This window comes from Peromyscus eremicus, chromosome 14 (assembly GCF_949786415.1).
Source record: "Peromyscus eremicus chromosome 14, PerEre_H2_v1, whole genome shotgun sequence".
Classification (NCBI taxonomy): domain Eukaryota; kingdom Metazoa; phylum Chordata; class Mammalia; order Rodentia; family Cricetidae; genus Peromyscus; species Peromyscus eremicus.
In genome coordinates, this window is record NC_081430.1 from 67225062 (window position 1) to 67243261 (window position 18200).

General features: G+C 43.9%; 2 protein-coding genes across 2 annotated transcripts in view; both read right to left on the reverse strand.

The window, feature by feature from the left end:
- Nucleotides 1-3490: 3490 nt before the first annotated feature.
- Dnaaf2 (dynein axonemal assembly factor 2) lies at nucleotides 3491-11295 on the reverse strand. The gene is made up of 3 exons (XM_059279394.1): nucleotides 9350-11295; nucleotides 6447-6590; nucleotides 3491-4041 (listed from the first exon to the last, which is right to left on the reverse strand). Exons 1-3 carry the CDS (start codon nucleotides 11162-11164, stop codon nucleotides 3544-3546), a joined length of 2457 nt encoding a protein of 818 aa, XP_059135377.1. The 5' UTR covers nucleotides 11165-11295; the 3' UTR covers nucleotides 3491-3543.
- A 2809-nt stretch (nucleotides 11296-14104) lies between these two features.
- Pole2 (DNA polymerase epsilon 2, accessory subunit) overlaps nucleotides 14105-18200 on the reverse strand; it is a 30168-nt gene continuing 26072 nt past the window's right edge. The window contains exons 17-19 of the mRNA XM_059279764.1: nucleotides 17872-18048; nucleotides 15217-15284; nucleotides 14105-14156 (exon numbers count right to left, since the gene is read on the reverse strand). Coding sequence (XP_059135747.1) covers nucleotides 14138-14156; nucleotides 15217-15284; nucleotides 17872-18048 — 264 coding nt within the window. The 3' untranslated portion in view covers nucleotides 14105-14137. The remainder of the gene's footprint in view (nucleotides 14157-15216; nucleotides 15285-17871; nucleotides 18049-18200) is intronic.

Genomic DNA, 18200 nt, shown 5'->3' on the forward strand with positions numbered 1-18200 from the left:
GTTTGTTTCCTGGGTGCTCCTGTATGGGTGTACACGTGTGTATCCGCGGTGCATGCTGAAGGTCAGAGGGTGTTGGTTCTCTTCCCCGAGTCCCAGGGTCGGAACTCCAGGCACTTGGCGGGTGCCTTTGCCCACTGAGCTGGCTCTTTCTGTTGTTGTGTGTTTAAAGATTGGTTTGTGTGCACAGCTCTGGCTGGCCTTGGATTTGTAACCCTCCCTCCCAGTTCTGCCTTTAACTGGGATTACAGAGCCCCATGCATGCAAGGCAGGGGCTGTCCCTCAAGGTATAATCTCAGTACCCAGTACATAGTGCTGCTGTCCTATAGGGAAAGATGTAAGTCAGAATCTCCTGACCTGCTATCACCTGTTCAAAGGACTATCGGAAGTAGCTGGTTTTAGGAGTGTTGGAAGGCTAGTCATAATTAGTAGCCTTGTCTGAAACAGAAATAAGTTCATGGCCTTGGGACTAGGGATGATGTCAACAAAGATTTTCTCTTCTACATTTTCATTCGTGCTGTTCTAAAAGATTTTGTAGGGGGGCAAAACCTGTGAGGGTCTCCTTTACCACATTTGAAGCGTTATAAATTGATTCCAAAATAATGGTTTTTTCATGGAAAAGACAATTTTCCTGCCAGAATAAATGGCCAGATTTTTTTTTTATTTCTGTTCTAAGGATTTGTTTGTTTGTTGTTTTTTTGTTTGTTTTTCAAGACAAGGTTTCTCTGTGCAGTTTTGGTGCCTGTCCTGGAGCTCACTCTGTAGCCCAGGCTGGCCTCGATCTCACAGAGATCCACCTGGCTCTGCCTCCCGAGTGCTGGGATTAAAGGCGTGCGCCACCACCGCCTGGCCTGTTCTAAGGATTTTTAAATCATTTTTATGTGTATGGGTATTTTGTCTGCATGTATATCTGTGCACCACCTGTGGAGACCAGAGGGAGGGCATTGGATCCTCTGGGACTAGAGTTCCAGATGATTGTGTGCTGCCATGTGGATACTGGAAATTGAACCAGGGTCCTCTGGAAGAACTGCCAAGCAGCCAGTGCTCTTAACCACTGAGCCATCTCTCCAGCCTCTCTAAAAACCTTAAATGTATTCTTTAAAACCAAAAGATGGTTTTAATATTTTAACTTCCAAGAAATTAAAGTTAATTTTGAAAATGATTGTTTAAAAATTTCTTAAGTTTATCTGTGTGTATTGATGTTTTGCCTGCATGTTTATATGCTCACCACGTGCCCATGTAGGTAGAATGGGGCATCTAATCCTCTAAACCTGGAGCTGGGATGGTTGTGAGCTATAATATGGGTGCTGGGAATCGAACCCCAGTCCTCTGCAAGAACAAGTGCTCCAAACTGATCAGCCATCTCTCTAACCTCCAAAGGACTTTTTTTTTTTTTTCTTTAATTATTTTGGTTTGAGGCAGATTCTCTCTGTAGCTCTAGGTATCCTGGAACTCACTTTGTAGACCTGGCCTTGAACTCCCCCACCTGAAGCTGGAGAGTATTAGGATTAAAGGCATGTACCACCACACTTGGCTTTAAGATATATATTTTTTTATTTTATTTTGTGTGCGTTGGTGTTTTGCCTGCATGTATGTCTTGTGTGAGGGTGTCAGATCCTCTGGAACTGGAGTTAAAGTTGTGAGTTGCCATGTGGGTGTTGGAAATTGAACCTGGGTCCTCTGGAAGAGCAGTCAGTGCTCTTAACCACACTGAGCCATCTCTCCAGCCCCCAAGATACATTTTTAATTATATTTTTATCTGTGTGTATATATGTTTTGTGTGTGTATAAGTTTGTGTACCACAGTAGGTGTGGGGGTCAGATGGAAACTTGGCAGAAGTAGGTTCTCTCTTTCCATCATGCAAGTACCAGGGATTGAACTCAGGTCGTTAGGCTTGTCAGTAGGTACCTCTTATCTGCTAAGCCATCCAGCCATCCCCCAAATTAACTTAATATATGTGACAGATTTTTTTTAAAGGTTTATTTATTATGTATACAGTGTTCTGTTTGTATGTATGTCTGCACACCAGGAGAGGGTACCAGATCTCATTATAGATAACTGTGAGCCACCATGTGGTTGCTGGGAATTGAACTCAGGACCTCTGGAAGAGCAGCCAGTGTTCTTAACATCTGAGCCATCTCTCCAGCCCCTGTGACAGACTTCTATGAAAATATATAATTGGTACAAAAAAAGTAATATAACAAAACCAAAATTGAACACAAAAGCACGTATGTACTTGTAATACAACTATGTAATTTTGTTTTGCTTTTTGAGACAGGGTTTCTCTGAGTAGCCCTGGCTGTCCTGGAACTCTCTCTGTAGACCAGGCTGGCCTCAAACTAAGTACTGGGATTAAAGGCATGCGCCACCAGTGCCTGGCACAACTATATAATTTAAAGGTCTGGAGTGCTGGTACATGCCTAAAATACCAGCACTCAGAAACTGAGGCACAACTGCCACAGGTTTGAGGGTAGCCCAGACTATAGGGAGTACGAACAACTGTGTCTCACAAACTAAGGGTCCAGAGAGATGGCTCAGTGGGTAAAGACCCTTCCCACCAAGGCTGACAACCTGGGTTTAACCCAACAGACACCTTATCCTCTGACCTCCATATTCATGCTGTGGCTTGTGTGTCCACCCCCTGCCCCCAAATAAATAAACGTGGGTTTTTTGGGTTTTTTTGTTTGTTTGTTTTTTTGCTTTTGTTATTATGTATACGGTGCAGGCCAAAAGAGGGCACCAGATCTCATTACAGATGGTTATAAGCCACTTTGTGGTTGCTGGGAATTGAAATCAGGACCTCTGGAAGAGCAGCCAATGTTCTTAACCTCTAAGCCATCTCTCCATCCTGTTTTTTGGGTTTTTTTTAGCTATTTTATTCTCCTTGAGAAAAGTATTTCTATTAAAAAAATCACAAATCTTCTCTCTATAATTAAGGAAACTGTTTTTAAAAAGTATCTCCAGTTTCTTTTTTGTTGTTCTTTTGTTTTTTCAAGACAGTGTTTCTCTGTGTAACAGTAGTCTTTATATTCTGGATCTCGCTCTGTAGCCCAGGCTGGTCTCAACTCACAGAGATCCACCTGCCTCTGCCTCCTGAGTGCTGGGATTAAAGGCGTGCACCACCACTGCCTGGCAGTTTCTGTTTTGAAGACAGGCTGGCCTCTAATTCATTATGTAGCCGAACCTGACCTGAAATGACCATGATGTTTCCAGCGCTATGAGTTGGGATTATAGGTACCTACCTACCTGGCTGCTGGCTTCCTCACCAGAATCAACTGTAAATGTTTATACATTTCTCTCTCTCTTTTTTTTTAAGTAGCTTTTGTTTTGTTTTGTTTTGTTTTGTTTTGTTTTGTTTTGTTTTTTTTTGAGACAGGGTTTCACTGTGTAGCTGTGGCTGTCCTGGAACTCACTCTATAGATCATGTTGGCCTTGAACTAACAGAGATACACCTGCCTCTGCCTGTTTTATAGTTAAAAACACAAAGAAGCTATTTTAGGTCCCAAATTTTTTTACTCAGCATTTAAATTTCAAAATTATATACAATTAATCCAAATCATATAGCAAAGAGTTCTGAAAACTAAATTCGCAGTGAGTTGTGTGGTCCTTAATGATCTGCACAGTACCATCCTGCATATTGGTTTCTTCTATGCTGTCAAAATCAAGTATGTTTTGAACTCCAGTTTTGTTCAGTGATGGAGACAGGTGATCTCCATCTAATTCTTTTTTCTTAGTTACAACTGGCTCTTTTTTATTTTCCTTTTCCTCGGCTGAGTAGGTAGCACTGTTTTCTTTTATAAACTCAGGATTCATTTTTGCCTCCGGCTGCTGAGCTTCTCCAGACAGCATGTGAGGAACATCAGGACAGATGTGTTGAAGGTCCACAGCTGCGCCACAAGTCTTTGTTTTTAATGCTTCAGCTGCTACAGATGAATTGGAATCCGTCGTAGAGGTGGGAAAATGCTCTTTTTCACTTGGAGGACATCCTTCACTGACTCCTTTTTCCTTCCCTTGAAGCCCATCAGGATCACTACATTCTTGCAACTGTATCAAGAGAAAGAACAAATCAGAAATTATTTGAAGTAACAGAAATTGAATCATAATACTCTGAAAATATTAAAAAAAAATTTTGTGTATGTATGTGTGTTCATGCATGATACAGCACATACAGACAGGTCAGAGAGCAGCTTGTAAAAGTTGGTTCTCACCTTCTATGATGTAGGTACTGGGATCAAACTCATCAGGCTTGGCAGTGAGTGCCTTTACTTTGTGTGTGTGTGTGTGTGTAGCAGGGAAGGTGTACGATGGGGGTGCTCAGAGGTGAAAGACAATTTTCTGGAGGTAGTTTTCCCCTTTCACCTACAGGGTTTCAAGTTCAGTTCACCAGGTTTATACAGAAAGCACCCACACCTAATGAGCCACCTTAAGCACCAACTAGCTTCAATTTTCCTTTTCTATTCATTTTTTTAGACAGTCTAGCCTGGAACTCAAGAGATCTGCCTGCCTCTGCCTCCCGAGTGCTGGGATTAAGCCACAATGACTGGTGGCTTTAATTTTCTGATTAAATCCTTTCAATTGTGGCTGGGGAGATGGCTCAGCAGTTAGGAGCTCCTGCTGGGAAGACCAGGTTCAGTTCCCAGCATTCTTATGGCAGGTAGGGTGCTTGCCTCTGGCTTGGCAGGTACCACATACACATACAGCAAGATACATGCAGACAAAACACTCATGCATATACATAAAATCTTTATACTCATGTTTCTTCTTTTTTTTATTGAGACAAGGTTTCTCTGCACATCCCTGGCTGTCCTGGAACTCACTGAGTAGATAGGCCTCTGCCTCCTGAATGCTGGGATTAAAGGCCTGTGCCACCAGTGCTGCCGGCTAAATTTCAGGCCTTTAATCCCAGCACTTGTTAGGCAGAGGCAGGCAGATCTCCGAGCTTGAGGCCAGCTGGTCTACAAAGTTCCAGGACAGTGAGTGCTACACAGAGAATTTTTTTTTTTTGCCTTGGGGTGGGGGAGGTTTTCTTAAAAAATCCTTTTCATTATTCTTCATCTTCACAATAAAAGGATCAACCTTTTAAAAATGGCCTCAAATGTCTTTAAGTCATTACTACAAGAGCATTGTTGACTTTCTTGACTTTTCTTAGTCAGGAATGCTATTCCTAAGTTGCTTTTGTCCAATGTTGAAGACCATAAGCATAACCAAACTTAAGGTTCAGCTAAAAACAACAATGAGTAAGTTCTACAATGTAATTTTTATGATTTGAGAGTCAAAAAATACTTGTTTATTCTGCAAAAATCTCAAACTTCCTAAATATGTATGTATAATTGGAGGAACATTATGGAATTAAAAAACATTTTGTCCTTCTAAGAAATCAGATTTTAAAATGTTTTATTTAGGGGATGGAGAGCAGGCACAGTGGCTGCTTTTCTGGAGGACATGGGTTCGATTCCTAGCACCCACATGGCGGTTCACGACTGTCTATAATTCTACTTCCAAGGGATCTGATGTTGTCTTCTGACCTCCATGGCCACCAGGCACACATGTAGCACACAGACACACATGCGGCAAAACACTCATACACACAAGATAAAAATTTTTACTGTTTGTGTGCCCACGTGTATGACACAGTGCATATACAGAAGTTGCTCCCATATAAATATTTTATTTGGATTAGCTAACAAACTAACAAGCTAAATTGTTACAATAAATTGTTTTTGGTGTATTTTTAGCAGTGAGGCCATGATGAGTCTCTTTGAGATGTGTGAGCCTTAAAATGCTTTTGACGTGGTGCTTCTATAAATATTATCCAGAATAAAAGATTCTGTGGGGCTGGAGAGTAGCTCGGTGGTTAAGAGCACTGGCTGCTCTTCTAGAGGACCAGGGTTCAATTCCCAGCACCCTCATACAGACACATGCAAGCAAAACAGCAATTCATATAAAATAAAAACAAATAAATCTTTAAAAAGAAAAGATTTTGGATTTCAAATAACAGCAAGACAAATTGCTAAATTTGTCTAAATGTAAAATTCTGAATCCAAGGTTCCCTTGCAAGCTCAAATACTATTTAGTAGAACATTAAATTTATCTGATTTTTATCCCTTGACGGTTAATTATAGTAAAATGAATTTTTTTTAAATAAAATGAAAATAAAGAGTGGCATTTTAAATCACACAGTAAAGCAGCAGACAAAAGTTTTACTATCAGCTGGGCATGGTAGCTCATACCTTTAATCTCAGCACTTAGGAGGCAGAGGCAGGTGGATCTCTGGGAGTTTGAGGCCAACCTGGTCCACAAAGCAAGATCTAGGACAGCCAGGGCTGTTACACAGAGAAAGCCTGTCTAAAAAAAAAAAAAAAAAAAATTCAAGACTTGAAGTCATTCGGCCAATGGTCACTTCATGTAAGCCATTAGTCACTCTCCTTTAAACCCCACCGAAATATTACCTTTGCATGAATCTGAATCTTCTCATCAGCAACCCGAACAACTTCAATCAACGGTGGGGCTAGGGACCTCGACTGTGTCAATGGGGAGCGCAGGACCTCTTCAAGAAACTCATTAACATTTTCCTCATCAAGAAACAATCTTTCCTACAGTAGAAAGGGAAAAAAATATCCTTACAGGTCACCGTAAAGATCTTACATAGTTTAGTGTTACGGTTTTTAAAATGTTTATCTCACCAACAGTGAGTGCTATCTTAAAAAGAGGAACTCTAGTGTGGTCCAGAATATAATTAATATGAAAACATCTACTCATGAGGTCCACCTAAAAAGAGAAGGATAAAAGGAAGTCTTGATGCTTTTCTAAATTTACTAAAGTAGAGGTGTGCTTTTCCCTACAAGATGATCTTACTTACGAATAGTATTTCTTTTATTTTTCCCAAATGTATACTGTCTGTGGTAGCCCAGGCTGGCCTCTGTATACCTGCAGGTGACCTTGAACTTCTGATCCTCCTGTCTCCACCTCCTAAGTGCTAGGATTATGCACACATCACCATACCTGGTGCCCTGGTATTTCTTAGGAATATTCACTTCAAGGCTATAAATGCAATCCTAGCTATTATAGTTACATCTTCTGATAATTCCTAATGAACCAGCTAAGAAATATACAGAACGTGTCTTTTAAATTCTTAACCATGCAAACTGGATGTAGTGGCACAAAACTGTCTTTCCAGGACTTGGGAAGTAGAGGCAGGAAGATCACAAGTTCAGGGTCACCTTCAGCTACACAGGAGTTCAAGGCTACTTTAGGCCACCTCAGACTCCATGTCTCAGACAAAATACAGAAAAATTTCTTGGCCACTTAAGAGCCAATTACAATATTTTATTTAAAAGAAGTACATTCTATTTATTTTTAGTTTTTTGAAGCAATGTCAGGATTTAACGAAGACATTTTAATACTGACTTTAAGAACAAGGATTATGAAAAACTAAGAAACTCAGTGCTGGGCCTAGCATCGCACACCTTTACTCCTAGTGATTAGTAGCAGGAGCTAGAGGGTCTCTGTGAGTTCCAGGGGGGCAAGGCTACATAGAGACACGTCTTCTCCGAGGAAGAAAGGACAGACACCCTTGAAAACATGAGTGCGGGCTTTTCATATTTAAAAGTATTTAATTCATAAGATCAGTTTACTGTTACCTCAAATAAGATCATTCTCTTCGGTGCTTTTATATAGAGAAATATTGTAATTACAAAGTAAAGATTATTAGGTGGTCCAAAGAGGGGGACAAAATCAGAGATAAGTTTCAAATTCTCTTTGGTTATATTACAAACTGTATTTGATTTTGCAAGTGAACCAATGAATTAGAAGAATTTTACATTGAACAATTTGCCTTTCTATTACTTGAAGATCCAGACTCTTACAATCTGTATATTATTATTGAATACCCCATTAAAAGCATTTCTAAGTCAGGTGGTGGTGCATGCTTTTAATCCTAGCGCTCAGAGGCAGGTGTTTCTGAGTTTGAGGCCAGTGTGAGCTACAGAGCGAGTTCTAGGACAACCAGGGTTACTTAGAGAAACCCTGTCTCAAAAGAACAAAAACAGCCAGGCCGTGGTGGCGCAAGCCTTTAATTCCAGCACTCAGGAGGCAGAGCCAGGCAAAGCTACACAGAGAAACCCTGTCTCGAAAAAAAAAAAAAAAAAAAAAAAAAAAAAAAAAAACGGAAAAAAAAAAAAAAAAAAGAACAAAAACACAAAAGGAAAGAAAAGCAACTGTAGCTGGGCATGGTGACACAGGCCTTTATTTTATTTATTTATTATTCATTCATTCATTTATTGTTTTTTGGAGACAGAGTTTCTCTGTAGTTTAGGAGTCTGTCCTGGAACTCACTCTGTAGACCAGGCTGGCCTCGAACTAACAGAGATCAGCCTGCCTCTGCCTCTGCCTCCCGAGTGCTGGGATTAAAGGCATGCGACACCACCGCCCGGCAACACAGACCTTTAATCCCAGCATTTTGGAGGCAAAAGCAAGCCGATCTGTGTGTTCAAGGCCAGCCTGGTATACATAGTTGCAAGACAGCAAGGGCTATGTACTGAGACGCACACTTTATCAAATGGTCTAAAACAAACGGAGAGACATTTTCTGTGTAATTTACAGCACCCACCAGAGGGCAACCTCGCTGAAATTAAACAGCTTCATAGGGCCAAATGGGATGTAGGGAAGGAGACTAAGGCCTTGGGGTAGGATAGGCGAGTGCTCTACCACTGAGTTTAATCTCCAAACCCACCATTGGACGTAAATTATTTCCTCCCCAGAAGTATTTTATCATTACCTGCACAGATTTCGAGAATCGGAAGAAAGTGATTTCCCAAGTTAAAATATGACCACTTTAGAGTGTTTTTTTTTTGACATAAATACTTTTTTTTTTTTTTTGTTTTTCGAGACAGGGTTTCTCTGTGTAGCTTTGCGCCTTACCTGGAACTCACTCTGTAGCCCAGGCTGGCCTCGAACTCACAGAGATCCGCCTGGCTCTGCCTCCCGAGTGCTGGGATTAAAGGCGTGGGCCACCACCGCCCGGCCGACATAAATACTTTTGAGAACGACTTGAGTTATAACCCTTTTCAGAAGAGACAGTACCCTCATTTTTTGCATACAATACCAGAAATCTAGGAAATCATTAAAATCCAGTCTCTTCAAGTCAGTCGGTGGACCCTAAGAAAACGGCTGCATTACGGACAACCCTGAAGACATGAAGTGCATCCTTCGGATATGTACAAACTTCGCTTTGAGAACGCACTTACCACGCACTATCTTTCATAATATGAACAGAGAAAACATTTGGTTAGGTGCCTGTAACAAAACATTTTTAAAGCAAGACGGAGTAATTTTAAATAGTGAAAACGGTTACCTCCAAAGACTCACTGTTCAAGCCACAATACCATTCTCGCCAATGTCCGCGGCTCTCTGGAGATTTTGCCAGTACTATCACAGCATTGTTTAAAGAAATGCTAATCTCGGGTTCTTTGGTACTCAACTTATTCTCCGGAGCAAACTGCAAAGTGAAGGAGTAACCTGAGTCCTGTGCGGAGAAGCACAATTTGTAACGGAGGGGGCTCAGGTCCCCGTGAAGACTTTGCGGCTGAATCCGAGGCACCTGAATGAGCAAAGTCAAGGAGTCCTCGTCCTGATTACAGCGCAAGGGAGGGCACACTGGTTCGATGCTCTGGGTCCCGGGGCCACCCATGGCTGAGCCCGGGGCGTCGTGGCCGGTCCCCTCCTGCTCCTCACACGTCTGGGCACCGAGGTCTCCGCACAGTCCCGGCCTTGCCGCGGGGGACTCGGTGTCGCCGCCCGGGAACGCAGTGCAAGGGAGGCTTCGGTCCCCAGGAGGAGGCTCTTCCCCGAGGCCTAGGGACGCCACCGAGTCCCCACCGAAGTCCCGCTCCGGCTCGGGAACGAGCTCCCCTTCAGCGTCTGCAGCCCCGAAGCCCGGGGCTCCCGCTCCGCTCCCGTCCCCGAGGTCAGCTCGGGTCGCCTCCGCCGTCTCTTCCCGCGCCGCAGCCAGCTCGCCCTCGGAAGCGCGGGGTGAGCCGTCAGTTCCGGTCCCGGCCGCGGACTCTTCCGGCGTGGCGGCGAGGTCCCGGCGCGCGATCGACAGCGCCACGGGCAGCGTGACGACCAGCTGTCGCCGCGCCTTGTTGAACTGCGCCTTGCCGCGGCCGTCGTCCACCGGGTAGGGCAGCGAGAGCCGCAGGCGGTAGTCGGGGCTCCTGGAGTCCAGGCACAGCAGCTTCCCCTTCACCTCCAGCTCCGCCTTCCCGGCCGAGCGCAGCAGCGGCAGCTCGATGGTGACCACCAGCTCGTGCGGCACGGGGCTCGGGGCGGCGTCGCGCGAGCAGCGGTAATCCTGGAGGTCCACGTGGTGGCGCTGCACCACGGTGCAGCGGGGCTCGGTGGGCTCGGTGGGCTCCGGCCGCGGCTCGGCCTGGGCAGCCGGGGGCGCCGGCGTGCGAGCCGTGCTCTCCGCCGCCGCGGGGTAGCGGTACGGGTATGGCAGGTCCGGGAAGAGCCCGGGCGACTCCCCCTCGGGCCGGGCAGGGACGCCCCCGGGAAGGGGAGTGCGCAGCACCGCGGCCTCGGGCACCCCCTTGTACTTGATCTTGAGGATCTTGGCGTTCCTGCGGTCCAGCCTGACGCCGAACTGCTGCTCCACCGCCTCCAGGGCCGTGGCGTCCAGCATTTCGCGGAATCGCTCGTGGCTCCGGGCCAGCGCTAGCGCGTCGGGGTGGAAGACCACGTCGTAGACGGTGTAGCGGGAGCCGCTGCGCCCCACATACTTGCGGCCGGGCGCCAGGCTGTAGGGCAGGGACCAGTGGCTGCCAGCTGCCGTGCCGCCGCGCCCCGCGCCCGGCCGGCTGCTGGGCGAGCCTACCAGCGAGTTGCTGCACACGTTCACGAAGCAGCGGTGCTCCCCGTCCATGCTGGTACGCAGCACGTGGCCCGGCTCCGGATGCACGAACCGCACCTCCACCCCGCGCTCCCGCTCCAGCGCTGTGATCTCCTCCTCGTAGCGCCTCCGGTTCTCAGGGTCCGTGATCTCCGAGGCGTATTCGGAGAACATTCGGCGGAACTCTGGGTCCTGAAAGGCGGAGGTGAGCCGCTGCACCTCCTCTCCGCTCAGATCCAAGTCCTCCAGCGCTGAGGAGGCCGCCGTCTTGGCCATGGTGCCCCCCCTCGGCCCCTCACCAGAGGCCCGGGTGAAGGATCAGCCCTAACCTAGGATGCGCTTTGGGAACAAGCAGAAGTGACCAGCCTAGGAAGGTAACCGTTGGACAGCTGGGCAGCGCGTGCTTTGTTGCCATAGTAACACCGTGGAGGCGGGGCAGCGATCTCGTGGAAATGCTCGAAATAGGCTGTTCAAGCAGCCACTACCTGCTACAGGCTTGAGACTTCTGTTCCGGGATACATGTACTTTGCAGTCTATCGTGATAACTGTCCTCATTTTCAGCACTTCATCTTATTAACTGTTCACTTTCACAGACAAATGAGAAGTTTCCTAGCCAAGGCTACAATTCACAAACCTAACTTTTATCTGGCCCTTTTCACTGTGTGAAACCGACATTTAAGCCCTAATTTTTGTTCTATTTTCAGGTATCCTACCTTATAATTGTCCCATAAAAAAAGCTCTTGGGGGTAAAAGATGGACTCGAAAACCCCAAAGCCCAGTAAATAAGGGAAAGTTATTCACTTTTCATAGTGTAAAACTAAGGTCCCATAAATCACTTAGCAAAATCAGACTTTGTCCGGATCGGTTTCCTTGGGTTGAGAATAGAATTAAAACTGCACGTCTTTTGAAAACCACATATCCTTAGATTGACTCAGTAGTTCCTAACAGTGTGATTCTAAAAGAAAGACTATAAGCTCCACAAGGAATTAATGCAGCAGGTGTGGTACTAATACAATGGAATTTTATGCCGCCAGACTTTATAGAAACTGTTTTGTTATGGTGCTAGGGGCGGGACCCAGGACCTCACTTGTAGCATGAGCTCTACCACTGAGCAACACCCCCAGGTCCAGAGTGAGGTTGTTAATTGATAGCTGGCCAGGATCAGTTGTATGTGTGCAGCGTTTAGCACAGTTTACACTGGCATTACTGCAACCACAAGAACTTTTCCAGGTTTTTCTTTTTCTTTTTTTAAATATTTTTTTTTAGATTTATGTTTTATGTATACAGCATATATGACTGCAGGCCAGAAGAGGGCACCAGATCTCATTACAGATGGTTGTGAGCCACCATATGTGGTTGCTGGGAATTGAACTCAGAACCTCTGGAAGAGCAGTCGGTGCTCTTAACCTCTGAGCCATCTCTCCAGCCCCAGGTTTTTCTCTTAACTCATCCTTTTTTGTGTGGGGAGGAAGCGCATCCCAGGACCAAACCCAGGGCCCGGCACCTACAAGACAAGCACTCTTCCACCGAGCTGCATCCCGAGCCTTCCATCTGTTCTCTCGGTCACTTTTGCACACACCTTCCTCTGTTACATTTTCAGTAGAATGTCCCAAGACTGGGATAGCACTTTGTCTCCATTACGTCATCTCTTTCACAAATATATAAAATATCGTATGTACTCAGCTGGGCATGATGGCGCACACCTTTAATGCCAGCACTTGGGAGGCAGAGGCAGGCAGATCTCTGAGTTCAAGGCCAGCCTGGTCGTATAGATGGAGTTCTAGGACAGCGCAGCCAGGACGACACAGAGAAACCCTGCCTCAAAACAAACAAACAAACTCACAAATAACCAACTCCTGTTTCAAGTTCTAAACTCCCAACTCATCCAACTGTCCATTTGATGTCTCCATTTGAGGCCTGGAATGGCTGATAATGGAACTCTGGACTACTGTCCTTTGCCTCACCTGTTCCTTGACCTCCCAGCAGCTGTAAGCCTGGCTTGGAATGCATTTTCTTCTTGACTTCAGCACTCAAAGGTCTGTTCGTTCCTCCTCTCCTTGCCTCTCACCTGCCAGCTTCCCTATACACACCAAGCTCATAGCTTGAAATGGCATCTGTCATCAGATCAGTCCTGATCAGATGTTTATTGCTTACTCTACCTACTATGTAGGTAAGTTAATGCTCTTTTTGAAATTTGTTCTATTGTTGTCTATGTGCATGCATTTGATGCACACATGTGTAGGTCAGAAGCCCACTTTTGGGAGTTTGTCTCTTCTTCCACTGTGGGTACTGGGGATCCAACTCAGGTGGTCAGGCTTGCACACAGCAAATGCTTCTACTCACCAAGCCATCTTGACAGACTGGCAAGTTAATGTTAAATCACTAGGGAAAAATATCATTGTGCTCTAACGGCAAAACCACTGGCACTCTCTTATGTTGAGAAAATTTGTTGGAACAATCAATTGGGGAAATTACTATTGAATATAATACATATGATGAAAAAATTCCATTTTGAGGTATACATCCAACAAAAACTAGATGTTTTTGTACACACACACACAAAGATTTTTTTTTTAATCGTGTGTGTATGTGCACGGAAGTGCAGGTGCCCACCAAGGCTAGATGAGTCAGTTATATCCCCTGGTCCTGTACTGTAGTGGTTGTAAGCCACCCACTGGGGGTGCTGGGAACTGAGCTTGGGTCCTCTAGAAGGACAAAATGCAGTCTTATCTACTGAGCCCCTTAGAGTGTGTGTATATATGTATATATATGAATATGTATATACCTCAAAATGGATTTATTTATTATGTATAGTGTTCTGTTTGCATGTATCCCTGCACACCAGAAGAGGGCACCAGACCTCATTACAGATGGCTGTGAGCCACCATGTGGTTGTTGGGAATTGAACTCAGGACCTCTGGAAGAGCAATCAGTGCTCTTAACCTCTGAGCCATCTCTCCACCCTGATTCACAAAATTTTAAATACTTACTTTTAAAATGTACTGGATTGTGACTAGCATGGAAATAGTGAAACAAGTGTAAATATATCACTGCATTACATTTTAAACATACCTGCAGGTTTTTGAGACTGCAGAGAAAACATTTTTCTATAAAACTTTCTGAAGTGTAACATAACATCATTTTCATAAAATACAATTTGTACAGAACATCCTAAGGTTTATTACAATTTAATATACAAATTACACAAGATAAAAATAAGAAAATTCATTTCATTTATTCTCATGAATCTCAAAAGCCCTGAAGTTTGCTGAAATAGAAAAATAAAATAAAATTAAGCATTATCACTCATTTCTTAATACTTAGTTGTAGTTATGTTTAAAGACACGTCCAATACATGCACACTCATAATTCAAGAGGAAACACTAAAAATATGTCTCACATCCAACTTGTTCTCCTAAAAGGATACATCTTTATAAAGGTAGTCTAATAAAAAAAAAAAAAAAACACACACACACACACAAAGTGGGCTACACAGTTCTAAGCCAGCTAAGAACGGCTCACACAAAAACACACACAAGAAATGAAGGCTGAGTGTGATGTGACACACTCGTAATCCCAACGTTCCAGAGACTGAGGTAGGACAGCAAGTTCAGGCCAGCCTGAGCTACCCTCAAAAAAACAAGGGGTGGAGACACAGCTGACTGGTAAATGCTGGCCTAGTATGTCCAAGACCCTGGGTTCAATCTATAGCAGTATCAATTGGGGAAGCGGGGATGCTTTAAAAATATGTACTCAAAAAACTGGGTATGGTGGCACATGCCTATAATCCAAGGTACACAGTGAGACCCTGTCTCAAAAAGGAAAAAAAAAAAAGTGGCTTGGGAGTTGGAGAAATGGCTTAAAACACTCGATGCTCTTGCAGAGGACCCGAGTTCAGTTCCCAGCACCCACATCAGGCAATCACAACTGCCTGCAACTCCAGATCCGGGAGATCTGATGTCCTCTTCTGGTACCAAGCTCACCAAGTGGTCAGTTGTACTTTCCGAAGACCTTTGAACCCCATCACCACACATCTAGGTTCTCTACTTTGCTGCCAGTTTGCTCTGCCTACGCTTAAAGAAACAGCCACAAGGGAAGAACAGGAAGCATCCTCAGGTGTCAACCTACGTGGGAACTAGCCCACCTCCAAAGCCAGCCTGAGAAGCCACCGAAAAAGTTCTTATCAACAGAAACCAACCAAGCACTTAGCATGACTGCTTTTAGTCTAAAGCATTCCCAGGAGGTCACTGCAGACATACAAGGAAAATCTAAGCATACCTGTCAAGTGTGACTTTCAGAATAGAAAAGCAAGAGAAGGCCATGCTCACCTGTCTTCCACTGTCTTACTGGAAGGGTAAAAAACTTTGAATGCAAATCCACTTCTTGGAAAAGAGCCCTTTAGAGACAAAAATGTCCGTAAGTGACTATTGGACTTGTAAAAAATAATCCCTATTTTTAGAATCACATTTCTTAGTCATGATTTAAAATTACAAGATATGACTACAAAATGTTAGCAGGTTTTTTTTAGAGGTTACTATAAAATGTCACAGTCTAGTAATCTTCTAAATGACCAGTTTTATTCCAACAAATGTCATTGGAAATGCTTTGGCATGGCTCCACTCTGTGTGGAAACAAGTAGTACTGTAAAATATTAAACATGCATAGAAGACAGACATTGTGTTCAAGGAGTCTTCCCTGCCCCTTGCCAGGTTGACAGGATCCCAGTGTGCCCCCAGCACCACCGAGCAGGAATTACAAGCAACTGTCTATGATGAAGACCTAATGTTACCTCAGAGCCTAGAGCTTTTCAGTCTGTCTGAAGCCCTGATTCAATGCTTGTCCTACAGCAAGCACTCAGTACTGTAAGTAAGTACCAAGAAGAGATAAAAGAAAAAATGGGGCTGGAAAGATGGCCCAGCAGTTAAAACACATATACTGCTCTTTGAGGGAATCCAAGTTCAGTTCCCAGCACCCACTTCAGGGGGTTCAACATCACTCCCGCTTCAGAAGCATCTGACACCCCTGGTCTCTGGGCACCTGTATGCATATGGGCATAGCCACACAGACACATGCATATAACTTAAAAAAGAATAAGATCATCTTTTTTTAAGAAAGAAAAAAGTAATGAAGCATTATCAAAATATCAAGTTTTGAACCTGACCAAAATGTATGAATAAGGTTAAAAAAAGAGAGAGAGAGAATGTGTCAACTAAGAAAATGTCTGACAATATAACAAATATCTAAAGAGAATATCCAATGAGGAAATAGCCTCACTGTGATATGTGAATGTAATGAAGACTGAGGGGCTGGAGAGATAGCCCAGCTGTTAAGAGCACTAGGTGCTCTTGCAGAGGAACCAGGTTCAATTCCCAGCAACCACATGGCAGCTCACAATCATCCATAACTCCAGTTCTATAGAATCCAATGCCCTGTTTTGACATCCTTAGTCACCAGTCACACACATGGTGCATTTTTTTAGGTTTAAAATAAACCTTAAACAAAAAAAAAACTGTGAAAACCAGACCAAAAATTTTATGCACCGAAGCCAAGTATGCTGATCCTTGCAGAATGATTCTCAACCAGGGATTCTTGTCCCTTAAGAGACATTCAGAAACATCTAGGGATACTTATGATTGTCACAAGTGAAAGATGTAACCGACACCCAGTGAGGATGCAAGGATGCAGCCAAGCTTCCTACAGTGCGCATGACAGCCCCTATAATCAAGAATTAATTTCTTGGTCCAAGATGCAAATGTGCCAAGGTTGATGATGAGCCCTATGTAGACAGAGAAAGCCACACAAATGTACACTTGACAAAAGCAACCAGATGAAACAAAAAGGTATTAAGATTTAAAATTCAGAAGAATCAGCATGCAGACTAAAAATCACAAGATGGCCCGGTGTGGTAGAGCACACCTTTAATCCCAGCACTCAGTAAGCAGAGGCAGCTAGGTCTCGGGGTTTAAGGACAGCCTTGTCTACGCAGAGTTCCAGGGCTACACAATGACACCCTCCCTCAAATCAAAACAAAGCAAACACACAACAGAGTTTATATCAAACAGACAGTGTTCTGTTTGATATAAACTATGGTTATGTGATTATTTGTGGTATATATTTTCCAGGTCCTAAAGTCAATCTTATCTTCAGATACTGAAGCAGCTTGAACATTCCAGAGTCGTTTCAAAGTGCTACAGAAAAATTAAATAATCAAGTGCACTGTAATGAAATTTCGTTCATCGGGCTTGGACTCTGGACATTTGGGCAGTTTCTACAAGCCACAATTCTCAAAGGAGAAGCATCAATAAAGTAAAGAAATGGCTCCAGGATCTGAAAGCAGTTCCCAAAGAGCAACTGCACAATGTGTGACTTTGCTACATTGAAAGGAAAAATACTCATTTGACTGTATATTTTGGTCTGCTTATTATTTAAAAAATCTAGCCAGGTGATGGAGGCACACGGCTTTAGTCCCAGCACTTGGGAGGTAGAGGCAGGTGGATCTCTTAGTTCGAGGCCAGTCTGATCTACAGAGTGAGTTCTAGGACATCCAGGGCTACACAGAGTAACCTCTTGAAACGTCTCAAAAAAAAAAAAAAAAAAACCACAAAAAACAAAAAACAAAAAAAAAAAACCCCTACAATACATTATAGTTATATCACATACCAAGAGTTTAGGAATCTTCTATGTATACCAAATTATATCAGTGCTTGACTAACTATGTCTTTAATCACAGTGATGATTTTATTCTCTCTATAAAGTCATAGAAATAGGGTGCAAAGTGACTTAACAGGTAAGGTACTTGCTGCTGAGCCCAACAGCCTTAGTTCCATCTTTGGGTCCCACTTGGAGAAGGAGAGAAGTGACTCTCACCATGGTATACACGCTACCACACACACACACACACAAACGACACATGAGATAATTTGTAAAATTAGAGAAGAAAAAGAAAAATGTGCTATACTCTTGCCCATCCATGGCATCCTTACAGGGTTTATGCAGAGGCATTCAGTGTTGGTCACGGTGAACGGATCATACTTGTCTGCAATGACCAGCAGATCGGGAACAGGGTACACTCTCAAAGTATAATCATATGCCCAGTGGACGGGGCAGACATAAAGAGGCAGAGGAGTCAGATGTCCCTGAGATAAGACAGTCTTTACAAACTACAACAGAACACAAAACAAAGCAAAACAGCTCATCAGTGAAACTGTTGAACAAGTAGTTTTAAATTAAGTACTGATTTCCATGAAGACTTAGGATATCTATAAAACAAGGAAGCCTTGAGTCACAGACCATGAAGAAACATTGCTCTTAG